Source organism: Folsomia candida, unplaced genomic scaffold (assembly GCF_002217175.1).
Source record: "Folsomia candida strain VU population unplaced genomic scaffold, ASM221717v1 Fcan01_Sc005, whole genome shotgun sequence".
NCBI lineage: Eukaryota > Metazoa > Arthropoda > Collembola > Entomobryomorpha > Isotomidae > Folsomia > Folsomia candida.
Window position 1 is genome coordinate 4,076,724 of NW_019091197.1, and position 24,455 is coordinate 4,101,178.

At 35.0% G+C, this 24,455-nt stretch overlaps 3 protein-coding genes across 7 annotated transcripts; 2 read left to right on the top strand and 1 right to left on the bottom strand.

Annotated features, from left to right (window-relative positions):
- Positions 1–640: 640 nt before the first annotated feature.
- On the bottom strand, positions 641–1,896 carry LOC118435864. Its single transcript, XM_035852346.1, has 2 exons — positions 1,448–1,896; positions 641–967 (listed from the first exon to the last, which is right to left on the bottom strand). Exons 1-2 carry the CDS (start codon positions 1,877–1,879, stop codon positions 914–916), a joined length of 486 nt encoding a protein of 161 aa, XP_035708239.1. The 5' UTR covers positions 1,880–1,896; the 3' UTR covers positions 641–913.
- Positions 1,897–7,876: 5,980 nt separating this feature from the next.
- On the top strand, positions 7,877–12,483 carry LOC110850361 (ABC transporter G family member 23). 3 transcript variants are annotated; one of them, XM_035852295.1, is made up of 12 exons: positions 7,898–8,148; positions 8,395–8,512; positions 8,617–8,771; positions 9,032–9,102; positions 9,164–9,200; positions 9,261–9,708; positions 9,775–10,003; positions 10,076–10,253; positions 10,347–10,462; positions 11,034–11,295; positions 11,854–11,940; positions 12,025–12,483. In XM_035852295.1, the coding sequence occupies exons 6-12, from the start codon at positions 9,371–9,373 to the stop codon at positions 12,237–12,239; spliced, it is 1,425 nt and encodes a 474-aa protein (XP_035708188.1). In that variant the 5' UTR covers positions 7,898–8,148; positions 8,395–8,512; positions 8,617–8,771; positions 9,032–9,102; positions 9,164–9,200; positions 9,261–9,370; the 3' UTR covers positions 12,240–12,483. The 3 variants fall into 3 exon arrangements, with proteins under 3 accessions (XP_035708189.1, XP_035708188.1, XP_021953486.2); XM_022097794.2 differs by having other exon boundaries at positions 9,032–9,200; XM_035852296.1 differs by lacking the exons at positions 9,775–10,003; positions 10,076–10,253; positions 10,347–10,462; ... (1 more) ...; positions 11,854–11,940; positions 12,025–12,483 and adding an exon at positions 8,222–8,251 and having other exon boundaries at positions 7,877–8,148; positions 9,261–9,533.
- A 1,344-nt stretch (positions 12,484–13,827) lies between these two features.
- LOC118435640 (ABC transporter G family member 23-like) lies at positions 13,828–24,381 on the top strand. Of its 3 annotated transcripts, none has more exons than XR_004834936.1 (15): positions 13,828–14,229; positions 14,305–14,334; positions 20,625–20,742; positions 20,811–20,965; positions 21,221–21,291; positions 21,354–21,390; positions 21,450–21,543; positions 21,611–21,927; positions 21,994–22,222; positions 22,291–22,468; positions 22,537–22,652; positions 22,900–22,916; positions 22,985–23,072; positions 23,137–23,671; positions 23,736–23,797. XR_004834936.1 is itself a non-coding variant. In XM_035851981.1 (15 exons), the coding sequence occupies exons 1-15, from the start codon at positions 14,138–14,140 to the stop codon at positions 23,948–23,950; spliced, it is 2,019 nt and encodes a 672-aa protein (XP_035707874.1). In that variant the 5' UTR covers positions 13,828–14,137; the 3' UTR covers positions 23,951–24,381. The 3 variants fall into 3 exon arrangements, 1 of the variants encoding a protein (XP_035707874.1); XR_004834937.1 differs by lacking the exon at positions 23,736–23,797 and having other exon boundaries at positions 23,137–23,247; positions 23,585–23,671; XM_035851981.1 differs by having other exon boundaries at positions 22,985–23,247; positions 23,585–23,671; positions 23,736–24,381.
- Positions 24,382–24,455: the final 74 nt, after the last annotated feature.

The window sequence follows — 24,455 nt, forward strand, 5'->3', positions numbered from 1 at the left end:
TAGGAAAATTGAAAATGAATATGGATTTAAATTATGGAAGAAAATTACGTACTTAGCATTACGTTCAATGCTGCAGATTAAATAAAAGTTCAAAACAAAACTAGATATTTGCTTAAATATGAAAATGAAAAAATATTTATGTCTTAATTCTTCTTGATTCCTAGGAACTACTAAAATATTCCATTGACTTGCGCAAATATTTCTGAACTGGGTGTTTCGTATATTTGAACTTACATAATTGAATTGAGAGACAGAATCGTGTCCTACGAAGCAGAAAAGATAATTATAATCTCAATAATGACAGAAAGTGATCACGAATATGCCGCAATAATATCGTTTAGTGTTATTGAAAGTAAATTGTAGCAGGCGTATGTAAATATTTTTGTCTGGCAATGCAGACCATTCGAAGTAAAAAGTGAATAATTGATGAGAACAAAGTTCAATAACATTCAGTAATTAACTATTTTTAGTAAAATTTAATATGCGCTTCAAGTCTAAATAAATCCAATTCTTAAGAAATTTCAGGTTTTCAATTTCAAGTAATTTTCAAAAATAATAAATTTTTTTAAAAAAAGTTGAATTTGATATAGGATATGATATGATAAAACAATTATCTTGGACTACTTGGGCTACAATCGTGCAAGAATTTTAAAAATCCGAACAATTGGATTTTTGACGAGAGCTTGAAGACGTAGATTTTCGTAATTTTTGTCCTTTTGAGTGGGTGTGGCAGGGTCAAATGTGACCATGGCATCAAATCAGCTGAGGGTCGTTGTTCACTTATGAGATACGACAACATTTATGTAGAAAGAATCATCGAATTCTGAGAGTGGCAAGTGGTGAACCTTTCCTCCTTAATGAAGTGCACAATTTGCCAAACTTGACACCGGAAATAACGAGTTCCAGTTCATTATCAGCCTTGAATTGTTGAACAAATCACAAAGTATGTGACCATAGTAGCCACAAACTGCAAAATATATACGCAAAAACTGAAATAATTTCAAGTAAATGTGTACAACTAATCCCTTAACCCTTTAAACTGTAACGACGACAATAGTCGTTTTATAAGAAATGGTTTAATTCGGGAGTACGACAAAAGTCGTCCTGAAAAATCGTGGTCATGGCGCGGAAGGACGACAATTGTCGTTTCTAGGAGGTCATTGATTTTCACCATTTTCTCTCCGCGACCTAAAATTTGTTGCAATTTTGAGGGATTTCTCCTATGCCAACACAATGCTAAATTTGAAGATTTTCTTCCCAAAAATTTGGATATTTCCCTATACAACTCAATGTTAAATTTTTGATTTTTCAGTTTTTCGAGTTTTATTAAAAACTCCTGAATTTCTCCTCCCGCGCCATGACCACAACATACTTATAGTGTCCCCGATTTAATGCATTTTTTTGTCGTTAATCATACACGTTAAAGGGTTAAAATAGGTTCGCTTACATTGAAAATGGAGGTATAACTCAGCACAAAAATATGTCCACTGATCCCAACGGCATGTGATTTAGCCTCATGTAAAAGCAGCGTCAAATATCCACTCCTTTTCAGCTCGTACCCTTGCGACGCTTGCACCATTCGCGATGTCCAACTTTCTACCAAATCCTCCACGGATTTGCACGCGTCTCCCGCAAAGAACAGAACGGATATAAAATTCAGGAAAAATATAGATTTTCGAAATCTAGCAATATCATTCTTCGCCACAAAAATGTAGCTGAGGCTGACAGAATAATAGAGTAGAGCTTCTCCCACAAAGAAGAAAATTATAAGACTGGCAGCGGAATTAATTAATTTCGATAGTTGTTTCAGTGCTGTGTAATTAGTGAGGAATATTTCTGTATCATCTTCACTTGAAGGCAAAAGGAGGTATGTGACCATTTTTTGATTGGATGTTCCAGTTGCAGGTCGTCTCCCTGTCGATAAAACATGAATTAGCGGAACTTACAATTTTCGTGGGTGGTTAAAATAGAATAAGTACAATTTTTCTTCTTTCAACAGATTAAAAACCTATCAGTACAGCTTTGCTTAGCCCGAACCAGGAACGTTTAGTAAACCCATGTTTGTCAGAATTTTCTATAAAAAAGATCCGAAATTCAACCCTCCTAAATTCTAATCCTAAGTTATTTTTCGCCTCCATCCTAAATTTCTGCTGAATATATAAACTCATAGAAATCGGGATGGGTCACCGATTAGTGCCCCTCCGGTTACTTTTTGTTTATATTTGACTTCAAATTATTTCATGAGAAGTCATTAAGTATCACAGTGCCGAATTTCAATTTCTTACGGTAATTTCTTAAAATCGGTGTGGGTCACCCCCTCGGGTACCCCCGGTTGACAAATTTTCCAATTTCACTTCATATTCTTTCATTAGGAGCCATTAGCAACCTCTATACCAAATTTTATGTTTCTACGACAATTTTGAAATTTTGGTGCATAATACCCCACCCACTCTGATGACCCCCACCGGCCCAAAACTTTTCTGATAAAACCCATCTTCGAACTCGGTGGTTGCATTGCCCAGATACATGTCTGTACAAAATTTGGTAAAAATCGGTCAACTCGTTCGAGAGTTATCGAAAGACAGACGGACAGACGGACATGACAATTACATAAGCCCTGGTTCGGGCTAAAAATAGAAGTTTCTAGGTTTATACTGTTATTACACTGTTAGAAATCTGGTATAGTTACCCAAGTATTGATTGTCGGAATTATAATTGCTCTTGCTACCGCTTAGTATTAAAATTATACCGGACTGTAAAAGTTTGTTACCAGTATGGTGAAGCTTTAATATCGAGCAATTACTACACCGCGTATTACATCAAAGCCACTTTTGTGGAGTCGTATAGAAATATTTTCTTCCACTCAAATAAAGAAAGCATAATTACATAATTCTATGTATGTGCGAACCTTTGTTTCCTGCAATATCCGTTTAAATCCTTGAACAGGCGCCCACAATGATAAGACCAACACCAGCGTTAAGCCATAGACAAAGAAGGCCATAACTTGCTGACAATTCGCCCCAATAAAAATGATTAGTGCTAAGAATCCATCCAATAAATTTACATCCTGCGGGCTGGTGACACTCCTTGAGAAGAAAATTATTCTCGCCTTTTCGATATATTTCCGAAACATTAAATCTAACGAAATAACGTCGTTTTCCCATTGGAACACATATCCGCCATAAACAAGATAGAGGATTATATTTATCGTGTAAAAGGACCATATAAGAATCAAGAATATTTTAGAGTTTGCCTGTAAATCAATGGAAAATTGTAGTTGATTTGGTACATATCAAATTTATTTATGAAATTAATTTGTTAACATTATGTACCCAACATTTATGCTGGAAAATTTCTAGATGTTTATATTTCTGTAGGAACTTTGCCAGATTAAGGAATCGAGTAGAATCTCTCCACAGGATTTTGATTAGCGTTGCCCTGTACAAGATGGTGGTAACGTCTAGCAGCCAAACGAAATAAATGGTTGATTGTTGATTATTTTGTTGGGGATGTGCCTCCGACTTATAAGCTTCTGTTATGTAATGAAACATTGTTGCAGCGTGGACAAGGGAACACAAAAGCTGGAAATATTAATATTTTCGTGGGATTATTTAGTTTTGATAAATGTAGATTTTATTTTTAATTCACCTTCTGGAAAACGGATGATTTTACTGCAAAGTGGGGTTCTGATTTTATCGTGAATGGAATTAAGCACATAAAGTAGCCAATATCGAGCCAAAATATGAGAAAATTTGACTGTCTGCCGAAGAATTTCCCTTTGACTGATGATAATTTATGATTTATCATGTTGGCAGTGAATAATTTCATAAAGTCCGAAGTATTCAAGAAAATTTGTCAAAATAAAATGGCGAATGCCAAATAAGAAGATTAGACTTGGTCAGAAATCGATGGTTTTCCGCCGCCTTAAGCCTGTAAACTCATCTAGCCAGTGTTTGCTTTAAGTAATTGGCGCCACCTAGCAGCTAATCCTTTAAGTATCGTTATTGTCCGCTAGATGGTGCGGTTTCTATTGCTTGTACCTTACAACTTACAAGAAATTATGCTTGCAAAAAAATTCATTTTTTGCCGTAATTTCGTCAATGTGTTTTTGTTTCCTATAAATACGGCATCCAGAAAATTCAAACCATACAGAAATTACTCGCACTGGAAAAACCTTCATTTGGCCTTGTCTAACAAGTGTATAAGTTCAGATCTTTGCGGCAGCCTTGCGTGTCTGTGTTTATCGGGTGTCTGGAAATCTGATAATGAGATATTAAATTCCACTTTCCTTCTGTATCGTCGTCTGGTGTTATTAGATAAACTGCCATTTCACATAATTTCTTAAAGTGCATGAATCACTCAGGATAATCATTGTCGTCACTCATGGAATAATTTATTTAATTATTTCATTGTTGACTATTTACCAATGTAAACAGTCGTGTGTGAACATGTAATGCGATTGAGGGTTGAACGCTTTTAAGTATATAAAATTCTAACCAATGCAAAAATGCTCACTTTTTCCTGTATACAGACACAATACATAAGTCGTGTAAGGCAACATTTACATAAAATATATGATAAAGTTCAATAGAGGCATGAATACGTATTTTCGTATATATAGAAATAAGTACACAGGCACACTGTGTACCATTCATGTGCATTCATGTGCCTGTGAATTTAAACATGTAAAATAATACATTATCAATATCATATTTAAGACCGAATGACAAATAATTACTTCACCCAAAATAAGTACATGAAATGATATAATTAAAGACGGAGTAATATTCGAAACATTTGTCTCTCGTCAAGCTCTTCTTCTTGCTAAACATATAAATACATATGTATGTACCACTTGGGGGGTACTGCATATGTGCAATTTACTTACGTAGCATCAAGGATTCGTATTTATACATACATGTAAACATATAAATTTGTATCCATTTCTTGATAAGCAATTAGAGAATTGCCTAAGTTTGTGAAGAATCTACTGATTTATGCGAGATTAATTTGAAGTATATATGTCCAAAGTCTGTAAAAATTTGAGCATATGTATTTACATAATTTCCTGTAGGAGATTAATATCTTATTTTATTTTCCTGGTGCACAAGAATTGTGCAACGAAAAATATATAATTTATTATCGTTACGTGGTTCATAAATATGAAAATTTATGTGTAAGGTTAACTTTATAAGTTGATGTACAGTACATACATATATATTTAAAGTATGTACATATATACATAAGTGCATGTGCACATATTGTAGAGCTCCTCTGCAATATGTAATATTTACATTGCTCATTTCTGATTTTTATTTATTAGGCCGATGATGTGTCTACACTTGTGATAAAGTTGTTGATTAACAAACTTCGTACCTTAACCCTTCGGAAGTATCTAAATTGAAACGCCCACTTGTTTCTCGTATATGCTGCCTTTCTCGTTTTATGCATATTCACTTCACGACGTATATAAGTATGCTTGAGTACCTATGTCCAGAAATGCCCTAGCCAATTAAGATTGTGCTTATTCGTTCCCAAGTTTGAGATATGTACGCATCCATGATTTCTGATATATACATCTAATCTCTTCGATAACCGATGTCTCAGATCCGTAGCTGCGTAATAGCAGGTACGGATTTATTAATACACACACCAATCCAATGTTAATTGTTATAAACAAATTGAGGAATTCATAACTTACTATATAAAATAGAGTGTAGGAAAACAAGTATTTTTTTGTACGTGTTTAGTTGCTGGTAAGGTTTTATTGTTTTATATATGTACTAGCATATAAGCCCGTCTCCCGCCGGGCGACGGGCTAATTTGATTTTTGTGAAAATTGTTAGATTATTCATAATTCCACCGAATTATTATTTTTATGGTATCTATATTATTAAATGGAAATGTCTTTTGGCAGAGGAAGTGAAACTTTCTCCACTTTCACTTCCGTCACGGAAAATTATGTACTTTTACTTCCGTTGCAGACAAACATTTCCAGCTTATAATATAGATGTACATATGTATGTACGTAAGTATATGCTACAACAGGTTATGTAAAATGTGGAAACCTGGTGGGTTTACATAATGCTGATTATATTGGCCTAGGTTTAATGATGGAGAAACTTACAATTAGTTATAAATCATTGTCGTGCTTATTGTGCTACGCTTATTTAATTGGCTTCCCGTCTTGTGACATGCATAAAAATATACATATGTATGTACCTACTACTAAATATGCACCAATGCACCGAATCATCTTCATGTTAAGAGCGCATGTAAATATGCCTTTGGAATTTGAATTAAGCTGAAAAATTGGTCCGTCCAACTTTAGCCGAACAGAAGAAACATAGTACTCATTTTTAGCGCTGCAGTTTAACCTCTACATACATATGTATGCTACCAGTCAATTTTTATTAATATTTTCTTGCCTACAAATTACAGACATTTGTGTAGCAAAATTAATCCTCGTAGCTACCAGTTAGATAATTACACACGAGATCGTTTTCCATTTTGCGTACCAGTTACACAGTCTGTGGAATTGTTTCCAGAATTTTAAAAAGATTTGGTAGTCAATGGAAGTTTATCAATTTGTAAAATGTTTTTTTTTCAGACAAATATGTTAATTTTAGGGTTATGCAAGTCCGAAATTTCCAAAAATAATATCAACTGAAATCTTAATCTACGGGAGTTTTACAGCTAAATTTGATTCGTTTACTTGACAATTTTTATCCAATACCAACAGAAGTATCAAAATTTCTATAGATTCAAGTTTTAATTAATTTAATATTTTGAAATGCATAACCATGCCTACAAAACCTTCCATGGAAAATAAACTACAGGAACGCTACTGCACACATTAGTTTTTTTAAATACATATGTACAAGTAGCTTCACCTTCACATAGCTAATTTAAGTGCTTAATAAGACTTATTTCTAATTTTGCAGCTACATAATTAACTTGCTCGTGGAAAATTTACCAATCGGTGAACCAATATCGTAAGAAATCGTTATAAAATCAATATCAGCACGGAGTACGAATAATATGACTCTGCTAGATTTTTTGACAATGACAAATTATCACTGACAATGTCACTCTGCCATAGATATCTATGTATGTAAATACTGTAGCATCACCCCTGCGATAATCCAATCCTATTCCCAAAGTACATTCGTTAATGAGGTTGTTGATTGACAAAATCGCGATAGTCATCTTTGCTAGTTTCACACTTTGCAAGTGCCTTGGACATAACTCCAAGGTGTACGTAGAGAAGTTGCCTTTCTCATCTTATGTAACTGCTCTCATTTCCTGACGTCAGGTTGGGGTACTTTCGTACCTAAATACCTATGTATGTATACGCAATTGTCCAGCCAATTATTAAGTACATACATATATAAGATCGCACCGTATCTCACAATTAAATCAATGAAAACACGGTATTACATACAGAATCACTTATGAATAATGTATGTAACAATGACTACTCGAGAAGTTTGTTATACTATATTTATATCCTTAAACAGGATTTCTGATACTTTTCTCTTATGTACATAATTAGCCGAGATCCGTCACAACAAATGCATGTGGGAATTACTAGAACACGCTTAAATTAGTTTTTAAATGCTGGTGTGCACAAATTGGAAAATACATAACTTCTTGTGTAACAATAGTGTGGGAAAAAATATTTTGTCTTCTTGCTATATTTTTGTTGCAGGGAGGATAAAGTACCTGGCTCAGCATAACAGGTTAAAATATGCATATGTACCTGGTGGGTTGACATGCACAGAATTCTTGATTGCACTGACCTGCGTCAAGTATATGCAGATATATTGCAAAAATGTTAAAATGTACATATATAAATGTTACTACGTATTACTGAACTGACCATCTTCATGTTAAAATCTTAAAAGGCCTAAAACATATATCTACCATCGAAAAACTTGGTCAGTCCAGCTTTAATGCGAATGAGCAAAGACACGTATTCAAATACTGTATATGTACATAAGTATTTTACACATCTTAGATTTGCAAAATTTTAAACCAAATACTAAATCAAGAAATGGCAGTAACAATAAATAACGGTTTCAAACATTATGGAAAATCTGAAATAGTTCTTGGCGGCGTTGATATGAGTGTAGGCACTGGAGAAATGTAAGCAAATCAAGTAAAATATATTTTTAGGAGGATTTTAAAGGATTTCAATGTGCATATTCACACATTCTAGCTACGGATTGTTAGGGGCCAGTGGATGCGGGCAAGTGTCACTTAAAAATCTTTACCCATTAGTTTTTAATGCATATTTAGCTCTACATAAGTAAATAGGCGAAATATAAAGTTGTATAATTCATAATTTTGCAAATAATTAACTTATGTATGAACTTATGGTTTTCCGAATAGAAAAACAACCCTGCTAAAGTGCATTGTTGGATTGCTCGAGCTTGATTGTGGCAACGTCACGGTGTTTCAAAAATCGAATCCTGGTAATCTTGGGCGTCTTTGTGGGTACATGCCTCAGGTGAGAAAAGAAGTTGCCATTTAAATTACTTCGTGCATATGTACACCCAGTGTACATATGCAAAGTTACAAGATTTCAAATACATGTATTTTTTTGCAATGCAGGAGGTCGCTCTGTTGGGCACACTAACGATCGCAGAAACGCTGAAATATTTTGGAATGCTCTACACCATGAGTTCGGTCGAGATAAAGGAAAGAATCGAATTTCTTTCTAAATTTCTAGATTTGCCGAAAATCAATAAACTAGTTCAAGAACTAAGGTATGATAACTCCTTATCAGACATATAATGAGGAAATTCACGTAGTCTTTTGTAACTGTAAAATCCTTAAATTTTGTGAAATAACTTTTACAAAACGAAAAGACACCCTTGATCTGAGAAGTTTAAAAAATGTGTAGGCTAATTTTCCATAGAAATAGTTGTACAATTTTGTAAGTTTATCGCTTTTACGAAGTTATCAAGGACTACGTGAATTGCTTGAATATTATGCAACCAAGCAGTAACTGTTATCCATACCTCAGTGGTGGGCAAAAGAGGAGGGTGTCCTTGGCCGCGGCGATGATACACAACCCGAAACTGCTCGTGCTCGACGGTAATAATTTGAGCTTATAATTGTACATAGATGATGCAACTTACTAATGACCCCAATTTAGAGCCTAGCGTCGGGTTGGATCCTCTTTTAAGACAGAGGTCAGTTTTCGAAATCTTTTATCATAGAAGTTTTATACTTAAAATCCGTGTGTTTCACAGGATTTGGAAATACTTGCATAAAATTAGTCGTGATAATGGGACCAGCATAATAGTCTCTACACATTACGTCGAGGAGACCAGATTTTGCGACAAGGTCAGTTGATTTGAAGATGCAAGCAAGCAAGATGGTTATTACTCCGAAGTTTGGGGGTCGCCTTCTTGCTGAAGACAGTCCGACAGCTCTACTCTTGACACACGAGGCTCCAACAATTGAGAAACTGGTTTTAAAATTGTGTGAACACGACCAAAAAGTATCGAATTTTACGAGAAACTTGCCGAGATTTAAATATCTCAAGGAAGACGACATGCTGGAAGCTATCGCCTTACCGATGCCACACAATCAGGACATATCAACAGAACCCACTTTTTCTAATGTCACTTTGGACAATGCATCAATAATCTGGGCATTAATGTGTAAATGGTTCCACCGAAATCGCAGGGATTTAAGGTGCCTTTACTCATTTTTGTGTGAATTTACATTTGTACCTCACGTGACTGTTTTTGTATTGAACAGGTTGCATCTGCTTCAAATCTGTCTTCCAATCCTAGCCGTGGTCGTAATGCAAAACGTGTTTGGTCCACAACCAAAACACATGAAATTAAGCTTGGTACACAATTCAAACTTGAATTTCACCGACAACCTACAAAAATACTGCGGTGCAAAAAGTTTGTTGCAAGAATGTCTCTCGAACCTGGGGATTTGCAATTTCGTTGATAAATTTGATGAAGATCAATTCATTTGGGTAACTTTTCGTGATTAACATTTCGTAAATTAAAATAATAATTTATGTAATTTACAATTATAAATGTCTAAGGTTCCTGCAAATTCTTACGAAGAGGGGCTCGCACAAATTAAACAGGGCAAAACCACAGGGCTCGTCGAATTTCCTAAAAATTATGTAACACACTTAAAAAACCGAATGGCTCTTCGAAATTTTGCGGATAATGAAACCATTCTTGGGTCCACGATATCGATTCGATTAGATGAAACTGGTACATACGAACATGTAGTTACAACAGATGTAGATACAAAGCAGATCTCCTGTTTGTTAATTAAAATTCGTTTTTTTGAATTTTACATTTTAGAACGGATGTTGGTTTTTTGGATGAGAAATACCATTTTGGAGAAATACACGATTTACGTTGGAAATATATTGTCAGCTTGTTCCCTTCCAAGCGATGTTAGCCGACCGCCACTTCGTGTATGCACATACAAATATTTACTGATTTTGGCATGACCAGTCGAAAGTATAAGTTAAATGTTTCCATGGATACCAATTCTTTCAGTTCCGTGCTATCCACGGGTCCACAGAATTATTTGACTATATTGTCTTCGTACAACCTGCGTATCTAATTATGTACGTTGGTTTTTATGTTGCATTTCCATGGTACATGATGCGTCATCAAACAATGCGATGGTGTGAAGTGTAACACTCCGATTTGTGAAATTTTAAAATTATGTGGTCCATGTCAATACAACTTACGTTTCTTGAGGCAGTTTGTGCGATGGTTAGAATCAGTCAAAATATTTGAGGTCAAAGTTGAAAAAATGGCGATTTTTCCCTTCGAAGGTAATGGAGTGGGGTTTGCTTCTTCTGCTTGGTAAAAATCGCCCATTTTTTTTAAATTCAAGTATTTTGACAAATTCTGACCATCACAAAAACTGCCGAGTTAGTTGTACTGACTTGGACCACATAATTTTAAAAGAGACAAATCAGAGTGTCACACTTCACAACATTGCATTGTAACCGAAATCATATTTTTCCATTTCAGGGTAGTTTTTTTGTGGCACTGCCAATCACAATCATTCAAGTGGAGGACAAAATTAGTGGACTTGTAGATCGAGACAATGTGGCCGGAGTGCGCTTTTGGCATTACCATATTGCTACATTTTTTACCCAAAGTTTAATGATTTTCATTCAAATTGGAGCACTTTTGGGAATAATGTATTACTTGTACGACATAGTGATTAATGGTTCCTGGGTCGTAGTGGTGGCGTTGATGTACATGACGTCCTTTGCGGGACTGTATGTGGGTAAGAACGAGCAAACGGTGCCTGGGGCGATGGAAAAGTCCGACACTATAATTGCTTCAGGTTTAGCGTGGGTAGTTTAGTAAGTTAGGGGTGGATGGGCGTGAAAAAAGATCTTGGGGTGGGGCAATGAGATACAAATTTCGGATAAGTTTAACGGACCAGACCAAGAATTTCCCTTAGACACTGGTTGGTGTTACATCCCAGTTATTTTCGTTTGCATCAACTGGAGGATTTTTATTATGAGGTACAACTCGGAGAAAATTTATTAAAGATTTAAAAAAATCATGTTCAGGATGTGGAAAATCAGGAGGCCGTTACCGAACGATTTTAATAATCTTGTATCCTTTTCACCATGTTAATGTCATTTAACTATTTGCCCTTTATCAAAATTCTACGGCAAATATTTAAAAAATAGTGCAAAAATATCCAAGGCTGATTACATGTCATGTTGACCGTGCCCTATTCTTGTCCATCGCTCCAGGCATTGTACAAATACGTACACAATTTAACCCACTTTGTATCAAAATTTCTGATTGTAAAGCCCAACTTACTTTTCAGGATTTCTCGTGAGCGCACTGTGGGATGGACTTTTGGAAAATATATTAGGACTTCTGTGCTTTTTCGTATTTATGGCTTTTACGACAGGTTTGTGATTGCGATTACGTTTTTTTAGTAGTTGAGAGAACTCAGGAAGTAAATATGTGTATTAATACTTATGACGATTTTTAGGAATTTACTGGCCTCTGGAATTGATGCCGTGGACATTTCGTCAAATAGCCAATTTATTACCGATGACACTGATGATTGACGCTATGAGATCAATTTGCTCGAGAGGATGGGGAATTTCAAATACAGTTGTTGCCTTAGGATTTATATCGGCGGGGGGTTGGATTTCTGTTTCATTGCTCATAACAATAATTGCGGGAAGGTGGAGACATAAATGAAATAGAAAGCTATTTTTGGGCAATTGCGCACACATAATTAGCCCAAGCTCATTGTGATTATTGTGATAACATAAAGAATAAAGACGCTTACTTGTTAAACGTTTAAAAAACAAAACAGATTGAATTAATAGGCTATTACATACATAAATATCTGCAATATGAAAACCGTCGAACACTACATATTATACATTACATTTGTATGCACTCTTTATTTGTCAATTAAAGAATTGCCTCAGTTTGTGAAGAATCTACTGACTTTTGTGAGATGAATTTGAAATGCATAAATATGTCAAACTCCAATTTGAACCTATTTACTTCCCTGCAGGAAATTAATGTTTTATTTTATTTTCCTGGTCCCCAAGAATTGTGTTCTTTCAAATATATAATTTACAATCATTACGTGATGCTTAAGTACATATAAAGATTAATTGTAAAGGTAAAGTTATCTTTACATTCATAAGTAAGTACATACATACATACATACATACATATGTAATATGTGCACGGGTATTTACATAAGTGCATAAAGTATGTACATATTCTAGAGCTGCACTGCACTGCAATATGTAAATATTTACATAACGTAATATGTGCATATACATGTCTGCGGACGATACAGGAAAACGATATATGTTCAACTTGTTGATTGGCAACCTCAACACTTCAGAGTAATTTATAACGCCCACGTGTTTCTCGCAGAAGCTGACTTTCCCATTTTAAGTATGTAAAGGGTTTTTTCACCAGGTGTAAGTACCTATGCACAGAAATTCCCCAGGCAATTAAGATTGTAATAATATTCTCATCACAAAAACAACGCAAGCACGGTGTCACACAAATACTTAGATAATTTGTAACAACGAGACAAGATCACTATTTGAGAAGTTTGTCATACATACATACGTATGCATCCACGATTTCTGATGCTTCTCCCGGGCATTTAAGATCCGTCTCTACGTAATAGTAGGTGAGGATTTATTCATGTCATGAACTCTTAGAAAATTGGTACTAAATCATTACTGACTGGAGTACACATGTATGTACAAAATGCGTAAATTTTGTATGTGACTCTACCGGAACTGGTAATAACGGGCATTACAATTCAGTAATGTTGTGGTAACGATGATGTGTGGAGAATTTACCCTTCAGAAACAAACTACTACCAATCCGGTAGGAAGTTACTACCAAATCGATATCAGTAAGGAGTATATATGTGACTCTACCGGATTTTCAACAGTGCATCCTAACCCAATCTTACTTATTTGCTTTATAAATTGAGAGTACATGACCTCTTGTATATGTAAAAATAGAGCGTGGGAAAATAAATATTTTTAGACATGTTAATTTGCAGGCAAGGTTTTACAGTACCTGTAAAATGTGGAAACCTGATGGGTTTTTACATGCGTTGATTGTGCTGACCTACGTTTACTGATGGAGAAACCGAGGTATAAATCATTGCCATATTTGAAGGCATTTGTTTATCATGCTAATTGGCGTCCTTTCTCATTATATATGCATAAAAATGTTCGTACCTATTACAATGTACTGCTTGATTTCTTCATTTTAAGAAAATATGCCTTTGAATTGCACTAAAAAATTGCGCAGTCTAACTTTAGCCCGACAGAAGAAACATATATAATAGTTACTTTTAGCACTACAGATTAACCTGTATGACAACCGTCAATCTTCAGAAATATTCTGTTGCGTACCAAATTACATATTTTTGTGTACAGATTTTTATCGCTTGATTACGAAGCTATTTTTAAAAATAATACTTTGCCTACGAATTACACACATTTATTAGTCACGTGGTAAAAAATCGTTACACAATCGTTATTTATGTGGGTAATTGCTAACCAAGAGGTTAACTTACATCTTTAAAGAAGGAACAAAATTCGAAAATGGCAATGATAATAAACAATGGTTTCAAACATTATGGAAAAAGCGAAATTGTTCTTGCCGGTGTTGAAATGAATGTCGACGTCGGAGAAATGTAAGTTAATCAATTGAATTATTTTGGGATATTAAACGAATTCAATGTATACATATATATACTCACAAATTCTAGCTACGGATTATTGGGCGCCAGTGGATGCGGGTAAGTTTACATAATTTTCTTTACTCCAGGGTCCCTACACTTTATTTTCCATCGAAGTGTCTGTTGGCAGGGTTATGCAAGTTCGAAATTTACAAAATTCGGATTAATTAAAATTTGTATCTATGTAAGGGAATTTTGCAGCTCATTTTGATCCACCTTACTTGAAAACAAGTTTTGAGCAGCAAAATCATCTAAATCCCTGTACATTCCAATTGTAATTAATCTGATCTTTGGAAATTTCGAACTTGCATAAGCATAACCCTGTCTACAAAAACCACCATGGAAAATAAAGTATAGGAACCCCGAGTTACTCATCAATCACAGCTTTTTACCGTATGTCTTACTGTTCAGTAATACTACATACGAGTAAGTAGGCTCGCACAAGTGATCTATATTTGTAAATATATGATTAATTTTAAATTTTACAACTAACTAACCTCTCGGTGGTAATGAAAAATTTACCAACCAGTTCCGAGTGATAATCAATCCGGTTGCTGGTAGGAAATAATTACCAGATGAATACCAATACGAATATGATTTGTCCAGGCTTTTCTGCAGTGGCAATGTCACTGTGACACATCGTGTAACATCACCACTATGTAGGTAATGCCAATGCCATTAACACCTATTCCTTAAGCACGTTCGTTAATGAAGTGCTTGATTAACAAAATTATGATAGTCATCTTTACACACGCTTTGGAAGTGCCTTGGACATACATAACTCCAAGGTGTTGGTTTCTTGAGAAGTTGCCTTTCTCATCTTATGTAACTGCTCTCATTTCCTGAAGATTGAGGTACGTGTACCTACCTACATGCAATTGTCCAGCCCATTATTATTGGGATGCAATTAACGACCCCCCTATTGTTTAGCTTTTTGCCCCCTAAATTACGGAAATTAACCCCCATTGATTTTTGCCCCCACGTAATTCATTTTTTACCCCCTAAATATCAAACGAATCCCCCTAATAAAATGACCGGAAAAATACTGAAAATCAGATGCTATTACATATATATATTTAGATCAGACTTGTCAAGGATACTCAAAATAATTTATATATTAATCAATGAACAAGCTTTGGAGCACTTTGGTGGGCCCCTGCTTTCCGTTCTCTGAGAATGTACCTATTTCCTTAATTGAAACATGGTACTGTTCATCAGTTGTCATCTACAATGACTGAGGTGTTATTCAATCAGGGTATTCCGACCTGGGTTTTAATGGGTTTTAATGGGTTTTAATGGGTTTTAATGGGTTGTAAATGAATAAAACCCATTGGGTTTTACCATGTTAAGTGGGTTTTATTTGGGTTTTAATGGGTTTTATTGGGTTTTATTGGGTTTTAATCGAGTTTTACCTTAAAACTACATTCTAAAAGTTAAATACATCAACTATACGTTAGAAGACGTTATCTCAATTCATTTTAAAGCAGTTTATTAAGATAGATATATACAATGAGATCGTGTTTTTTCAGCTTCCTACGATTTTCGAGTTTGATGGCTTAAAATTTTCGTAATAATGAGTAGATCAATAATCCGTAATAAAATTGGGGGCGCGCTTAGCCAGTTTTCGAGATAAATGCCAAAATGTGCGAATTTTTTGCAAATTTTGAGATATTCAAGTTTTGACTGAATACTTGATTTAAAATGACTGGAAATAATTTTAAAAATTATTTTGGACTAGAATTTGGCCGCTGCCTTGATTTCTGACTCCAGTTTTCTAATTTGTTGAATATTGCTAAATAATTGCATTTTCGCTATTTTTATTAAGATAGATATATACAATGAGATCGTGTTTTTTCAGCTTCCTACGATTTTCGAGTTTGATGGCTTAAAATTTGCGTAATAATGAGTAGATCAATAATCCGTAATAAAATTGGGGGCGTGCTTAGCCAGTTTTCGAGATAAATGCCAAAATGTGCGAATTTTTTGCAAATTTTGAGATATTCAAGTTTTGACTGAATACTTGATTTAAAATGACTGGAAATAATTTTAAAAATTATTTTGGACTAGAATTTGGCCGCTGCCTTGATTTCTGACCCCAGTTTTCTAATTTGTTGAATATTGCTAAATAATTGCATTTTCGCTATTTTTATTAAGATAGATATATACAATGAGATCGTGTTTTTTCAGCTTCCTACGATTTTCGAGTTTGATGGCTTAAAATTTGCGTAATAATGAGTAGATCAATAATCCGTAATAAAATTGGGGGCGCGCTTAGCCAGTTTTCGAGATAAATGCCAAAATGTGCGAATTTTTTGCAAATTTTGAGATATTCAAGTTTTGACTGAATACTTGATTTAAAATGACTGGAAATAATTTTAAAAATTATTTTGGACTAGAATTTGGCCGCTGCCTTGATTTCTGACCCCAGTTTTCTAATTTGTTGAATATTGCTAAATAATTGCATTTTCGCTATTTTTATTAAGATAGATATATACAATGAGATCGTGTTTTTTCAGCTTCCTACGATTTTCGAGTTTGATGGCTTAAAATTTGCGTAATAATGAGTAGATCAATAATCCGTAATAAAATTGGGGGCGCGCTTAGCCAGTTTTCGAGATAAATGCCAAAATGTGCGAATTTTTTGCAAATTTTGAGATATTCAAGTTTCGACTGAATACTTGATTTAAAATGACTGGAAATAATTTTAAAAATTATTTTGGACTAGAATTTGGCCGCTGCCTTGATTTCTGACCCCAGTTTTCTAATTTGTTGAATATTGCTAAATAATTGCATTTTCGCTATTTTTATTAAGATAGATATATACAATGAGATCGTGTTTTTTCAGCTTCCTACGATTTTCGAGTTTGATGGCTTAAAATTTGCGTAATAATGAGTAGATCAATAATCCGTAATAAAATTGGGGGCGCGCTTAGCCAGTTTTCGAGATAAATGCCAAAATGTGCGAATTTTTTGCAAATTTTGAGATATTCAAGTTTTGACTGGAAATAATTTTAAAAATTATTTTGGACTAAAATTTGGCCGCTGCCTTGATTTCTGACCCCAGTTTTCTAATTTGTTGAATATTGCTAAATAATTGCATTTTCGCTATTTTTATTTAAGATAGATATATACAATGAGATCGTGTTTTTTCAGCTTCCTACGATTTTCGAGTTTGATGGCTTAAAATTTGCGTAATAATGAGTAGATCAATAATCCGTAATAAAATTGGGGGCGCGCTTAGCCAGTTTTCGAGATAAATGCCAAAATGTGCGAATTTTTTGCAAATTTTGAGATATTCAAGTTTTGACTGAATACTTGATTTAAAATGACTGGAAATAATTTTAAAAATTATTTTGGACTAGAATTTGGCCGCTGCCTTGATTTCTGACCCCAGTTTTCTAATTTGTTGAATATTGCTAAATAATTGCATTTTCGCTATTTTTATTAAGATAGATATATACAATGAGATCGTGTTTTTTCAGCTTCCTACGATTTTCGAGTTTGATGGCTTAAAATTTGCGTAATAATGAGTAGATCAATAATCCGTAATAAAATTGGGGGCGCGCTTAGCCAGTTTTCGAGATAAATGCCAAAATGTGCGAATTTTTTGCAAATTTTGAGATATTCAAGTTTTGACTGGAAATAATTTTAAAAATTATTTTGGACTAGAATTTGGCCGCTGCCTTGATTTCTGACCCCAGTTTTCTAATTTGTTGAATATTGCTAAATAATTGCATTTTCGCTATTTTTATTTAAGATAGATATATACAATGAGATCGTGTTTTTTCAGCTTCCTACGATTTTCGAGTTTGATGGCTTAAAATTTGCGTAATAATGAGTAGATCAATAATCCGTAATAAAATTGGGGGCGCGCTTAGCCAGTTTTCGAGATAAATGCCAAAATGTGCGAATTTTTTGCAAATTTTGAGATATTCAAGTTTTGACTGAATACTTGATTTAAAATGACTGGAAATAATTTTAAAAATTATTTTGGACTAGAATTTGGCCGCTGCCTTGATTTCTGACCCCAGTTTTCTAATTTGTTGAATATTGCTAAATAATTGCATTTTCGCTATTTTTATTTAAGATAGATATATACAATGAGATCGTGTTTTTTCAGCTTCCTACGATTTTCGAGTTTGATGGCTTAAAATTTGCGTAATAATGAGTAGATCAATAATCCGTAATAAAATTGGGGGCGCGCTTAGCCAGTTTTCGAGATAAATGCCAAAATGTGCGAATTTTTTGCAAATTTTGAGATATTCAAGTTTTGACTGAATACTTGATTTAAAATGACTGGAAATAATTTTAAAAATTATTTTGGACTAGAATTTGGCCGCTGCCTTGATTTCTGACCCCAGTTTTCTAATTTTTTCATTACTATTCTAATATATGAAAATTCGGAACAAATCAACAATTGACTCCATCCTTTAGCATCACAGATTTCAAGTGTTATAAAACAAAAATAATTTCCGAATAGATACAAATTCCGAATTATTTTTGTTAAGTTATAATAAAACCCATTTAAACCCAATAAAACCCAATAAAACCCATTAAAACCCAAATAAAACCCAATTAACATGGTAAAACCCATTAAAACCCATGGGTTTTATAATTTTTGATTAAAACCCTGGGTTTTTCCGAACCCTGTATTCAATAATATCAATATTCAATAATAATATCATATTAAAGTACATGAGATCTTAAATAACATATATCTATCACAAATTGTGATTCACAATTAGATCAATGAAAACACTGTCTTATTACGCATAATAAGTATATGCAAAACTAAAGAACGAATCACTTCTCGAGAAGTTTGTTATGCTATATTTATTATAGGGTGAAACCCTATTATGGATGTGCCTTGTCCGTCTGTCTGTCCGTCTGTCCGTCTGTCTGTCCGTTCGTGCTCTAACTATTGAACGGATTCGAATTTCGATATGCGGTTTTCGCCATCGTGTTTCTAATTTTAAAAGTACGGACAAGTTCGAAGATGGGCATTGTAGGTCGTAAGGTCACGTCGCCACGGCGACGACGCCAACGTTCAAAGATGTCGAATTTTTTGTTTCGACCGTTTTAGACGTATTTTGGGGCGGGGATTTCAAAAATCGACATGGTTTTGACGTGCGATGACCGTGTGACCGTGTAGACGACAAAAAATGTCGAAAATGTCGAAATTTGTCGTTTCGACCGTTTTAGACGTATTTTTGGGCGGGGATTTCAAAAATCCACATGATTTTGACGTTCGATGACCGTGTGACCGTGTAGACGACAAAAAATGTCGAATTTTGTCTTTTCAAACGTTCTAGACGTATTTTGGGGCGGGGATTTCAAAAATCGACATGGTTTTGACGTACGATGACCGTGGGGATGGTATTTACGTAAAATATTTCTCTTATAAAAAGTTATCTCATGTGGTTTCACCCTATTGCTACATTTCGTTTGCAACGGTTTATTTATTTATATACATAAACAGGATTTCTGACACTTTCCTCTTATGTATTTATGTAAGTAATCGATATCGCAGAATCCGTCACAGTATATGAATATGGGAATAATTATTGCATACTGGAATTAGGTTTTAAATGTTGGTGTGCACAAATTGGGGAATACACAGTTTCTTATATACATAATTAACACTAGAGTGTGGGGAAAAATATTTTGTCGTATTGATGTCTCTATTTTTGCATGCAAGGAGGATAAACTTGCCTTCGCTGAACTGGTTGAAATATGCATACCTATACCTGGTGGGTTGACATGCCCGAGATTGTTGATTGTATTGACCTATGTCAAGTGCATTTATTGCATAAATATTATATACATATGTATGTACATGGGTACATGCATACTACTATATATTGCCAATCTTCATGTTAAATATGTACATACACCATCGAAAAATTTGAGTCCAGTTTTAACGCGACAGCGCAAAGACACGAATGGAAATACTGTATGCATATTTTACACATTTTAGATTTGCATATTTTAAGCGATGGTCTAAATAAACCAAAAATTTTATCAAGAAATGGCAGTAGCAACGGTTTCAAACAGTATGGAAAAGCTGAGCACATTCTTGGCGGTGTTGAGATGAGGGTAGGCATTCGAGAAATGCAAGTAAATCAAGTGAAATATTTTCGGATGTGCACATTTTCGGGTTGAAGGAATTCATGTTCACAATTCTAGCTACGGATTGTTAGGGGCTAGTGGATGCGGGCAAGTGTCACTCACAATATCTGTAGTCATTAGTTTTTAATGCATATTTAGCTTTACAATATAAAGTTTACATACATGGTCGAAATATAAGGTTAAATAACTCATAATTCACGTACTTATTTGTTAACGAATAGAAAAACGACCCTACTAAAATGCATCGTTGGATTGCACCAGCTCGATTATGGCAGCGTCACGGTGTTTCAAAAATCGAATCCTGGTAATCTTGGGCGTCTTTGTGGGTACATGCCTCAGGTGAGAAGTTATCATGCAAATTTAACCTACAGGATTTCATTTATACGTATGTATGCATGTCATCACAGGAGTTCGCTCTGTTGGACACATTAACGATCGCAGAAACGCTGAAATATTTTGGAATGCTTTACACCATGACTTCGGTTGAGATAAAGGAAAGAATCGAATTTCTCATCGAATTTCTGGATTTGCCGGAAATCAGTAAATTAGTTCAAGCATTAAGGTAAGATAATTCCTTGTCATGCACATGTATTACGCAGCAATTCACGCAATCCTTTGCAACTTTATAAAATCCATAAATTTTGCAAAATAAGACGCCCTTGATCTGAGTAAACAACACACATTTTAAAGCTAAGTTTCCTGATAAATATTTGCAAAAGTTTGTAAGTTTACGAATTTTGTTGTAAGAAGTTATCAAGGACTTCATGAATTGCCTTATGAAACTAAATAGTAAATAACCGTGTTATCCATACCTCAGTGGTGGGCAAAAGAGGAGGGTGTCCTTGGCGGCGGCGATGATACACAATCCCAAACTCCTCGTGCTCGACGGTAATAATTTGAGCTTATAATTAAGATTAAGACGGTGTAACTTATTGATGACCCCATTTTAGAGCCTAGCGTCGGGTTGGATTCTCTTTTAAGACAAAGGTAAGTTTTCGAAATATTTTACCGTGGAAGTTCCATACTTAAAATTCCTGTTTTCACAGGATTTGGAAATACCTATACAAAATTAGTCGTGATCATGGGACTAGCATAATAATTTCGACACATTACGTCGAGGAGACAAAATTTTGCGACAGGGTTAGTGAACTTGTATTTGATATGTGGCAAACAATATGAATTTTACTTGGAAAGTTGCTATTTACAGGTGGGCATCATGCGGGGGGGTCGCCTTCTTGCAGAGGACAGCCCAAATTCCCTACTCCGGACACACAAAACTCCAACCATTGAGAAACTGGTTTTGAAATTGTGTCAACACGACCAAAAAGTATCGAACTTTACCAGAAACTTGCCGAGATTTAAATATCTCAAAGAAGACGATATGCTGGAAGCTATCGTCTTACCGATGTCACAAGCTCAGAACATGTCAATAGAGGCCGCGTCTTCTAATCTTACTTGGGACAATGTATCAATAATCTGGGCATTAATGTGCAAATGGTTCCATCGAAATCGCAGGGATTTAAGGTGCCTTTACGCATTCTTGTGTACATACATAAATTTAAATGTATCTCATATTTTTGTAATGGCCAGGATGCATTTGCTTCAACTTTGTCTTCCAACGTTAATTGTGCTCGTAATGCAACACGTGCTGGGTCCACAACCAAAACGCATAAAACTAGGTTTGGTGCACAACTCAAACTTGAATTTTACCGACGCCCCACAAAAATTCTGTAGTGCAAACAGTTTGTCACAAGAATGTCTTTCTAACGCGGGGATTTGCAATTTCGTTGATAAATTAGATGAAGATCAATTCATTTGGGTAGCTTTTCATGATTAACATTTCGCGAGAAAAGAAATTATCGCGAGAAAATCTTAAAATTGTCAAAGGTTCCTGTAAATTCTTACGACGAGGGGCTCACATACATCAAGCAGGGCAAAACTACAGGACTCGTCGAGTTTCCGGAAAACTATGTCACACACGTAAAAAACCGAATGGCTCTTACAAATTTCGCGGATAATGCGACCATTCTTGGATCCACGATATCAATTCGATTAGATGAAACTGGTACATGAATAATATGCGCAAAATTCATACATACAGTTACATAATTCACTTAGTTTTTTCCATTTTAGACCGGATGTTGGCTTTTTGGATGAGAAAGACAATTTTTGAAAAGTACATGATTTACGCTGGAAATATATTGTCATCTTGTTCCCTTCCAAGCGATGTTAGCCGACCTCCACTTCATGTATGTGCATAGAAATATTCTATGATTTTGGCATGACCAGTTGAAATAGCGTAGTACAAATTGTCAGTGGCCGCGGAAGCCGTGGGGACATGTGGGGACATTAACATTGTAGGATAGGGGATGGAGGGGTTTATATAACATGGGCAGATGATGGAGACATCGAATAAACATGGGGACATGGTCCCTCTGTCCCCACGCTTCCGCGGCCTCTGCAAATAGTTTCATGTATGTATTTGTATTCTTTCAGTTCCGTGCTATCTACGGGTCTACAGAAATGTTTGTTACTGCGTGATAATCCGTCACTTAACAAAATTTTTCTATGTACCTTCCAGGGCAATGTTTACTGTGGCACTGCCAATCGCAGTCATACACGTGGAGGACAAAATTAGTGGACTTGTAGATAGAGACAATGTGGCCGGAGTGGGTTTTTGGCATTACCTAATTGCTACATTTTTTACCCACAGTTTAACAATTTTTATTCAAGTTGGAGCACTTATGGGAATAGTGGCCGGCTTTTACGACATGGTGATTAATGGTTCGTGGGTCGTAGCCTTGGGGTTGATGTACATGGCGTCATTTGCGGGACTGTCAGTGGGTAAGAACAAAGGGTTCTTGGGGTGAAATAAAATAGAGTTGAGTCGGGTTACGGGTCAAGCCGCCCGTGACGTAATCGAGTTCGGGCGGGTCGGGTCCAGAAATTAACCGGGTCGGGCAAGTCGGGTTTTTAAAACGCGGATCCGACTAATCTCTAATGGAAAAGTCCGAAACTATAAATAGTTGTGTTAGGTTTAGCATGGGAAATTTCTGATAAGGCTAATATTGTTGACTTTGCAAATTTTCCATCGCCCCAGCCCATGTAGATACTTTAACCCATGCATCAATGCTCGAAATTGTCAGTTACTTATGATGGTAAAGCACAACTTATCTTTCAGGATTTCTCATGAGCGCACTCTGGGATGGACTTTTGGAAAACATTTTAGTCCTTCTGTGCATTTTACTTTCTATGGTTTTTACAACAGGTACATGTCTACGATTAGTTAAGTGACGAAGTACTTAAATATGCGTATTATGGTGATTTTTTAGGAATTTACTGGCCTCTGGAAATGATGCCGTGGGCGTTTCGTCAACTGCTCAAGTGCTGGCCGACAACACTCATGGTGGAAGCGATGAGATCAATTTGTTCTAGAGGATGGGGAATTTCAAACGAAATTGTTGCCGCAGGATTTATATCAGGGGGTTGTTGGATTTGTGTTTCCTTGCTCATAACAATGTTTGCAGGAAGATGGAGACATAAATGAAATGGGGGAAATTGTACATATCTAATTAGCTTGTGATTAGATAAATAATAAAGAAGTTAGTGAAACTAATTTTAAATTTAGAAGGTAGAATTGGTAGAAAGTTAAATTAAATATCTATCGTCAATCGTCATTTGTCGATGCCATTGTTTGGTCTAATATCCAACACTGGCACATTAAATTTTATAATTATACTCTTCATACAAAGAGTGGTCTGAACCTTACAAAGATCAGTCTGGAGAACTAATCAATTTAAAACATTAAATATTAAACAGATTATCTGAAACCCGAAATTAAAATGTGTTAAATTTAGTAAAATTCGCTCGCAACGTTAAAAATTATAGATAAATTACAGTAATCCATACACTATTTATATATAATGAAGTGAAGGAGTTTTTATTACTAAATAAATTTGTTAAAAAACATTTAGCATATTCTGTTATTTTCTTTGAACAATAATGGTTCTACAGTCTTGTAATTTAACAAATATTTGAAGTGCTCATCATTA

Excerpts from the sequence above, each read along its gene's own strand:
- LOC118435640 (XM_035851981.1), top strand. The coding sequence starts at position 14,138 with ATGGCAATGATAATAAACAATGGTTTCAAACATTATGGAAAAAGCGAA. Across the intron at positions 14,230-14,304 it reads AATGTCGACGTCGGAGAAAT|CTACGGATTATTGGGCGCCA; the intron begins GTAAGTTAATCA and ends CACAAATTCTAG. Across the intron at positions 22,469-22,536 it reads AATTCGATTAGATGAAACTG|ACCGGATGTTGGCTTTTTGG; the intron begins GTACATGAATAA and ends TTTCCATTTTAG.
- LOC110850361 (XM_022097794.2), top strand. The coding sequence starts at position 9,371 with ATGCAAGCAAGCAAGATGGTTATTACTCCGAAGTTTGGGGGTCGCCTT. Across the intron at positions 9,709-9,774 it reads CGAAATCGCAGGGATTTAAG|GTTGCATCTGCTTCAAATCT; the intron begins GTGCCTTTACTC and ends TGTATTGAACAG. Across the intron at positions 10,004-10,075 it reads ATGAAGATCAATTCATTTGG|GTTCCTGCAAATTCTTACGA; the intron begins GTAACTTTTCGT and ends TAAATGTCTAAG.
- LOC118435864 (XM_035852346.1), bottom strand. The coding sequence starts at position 1,879 with ATGGTCACATACCTCCTTTTGCCTTCAAGTGAAGATGATACAGAAATA. Across the intron at positions 968-1,447 it reads GTTATACCTCCATTTTCAAT|TTTGTGGCTACTATGGTCAC; the intron begins GTAAGCGAACCT and ends TATATTTTGCAG.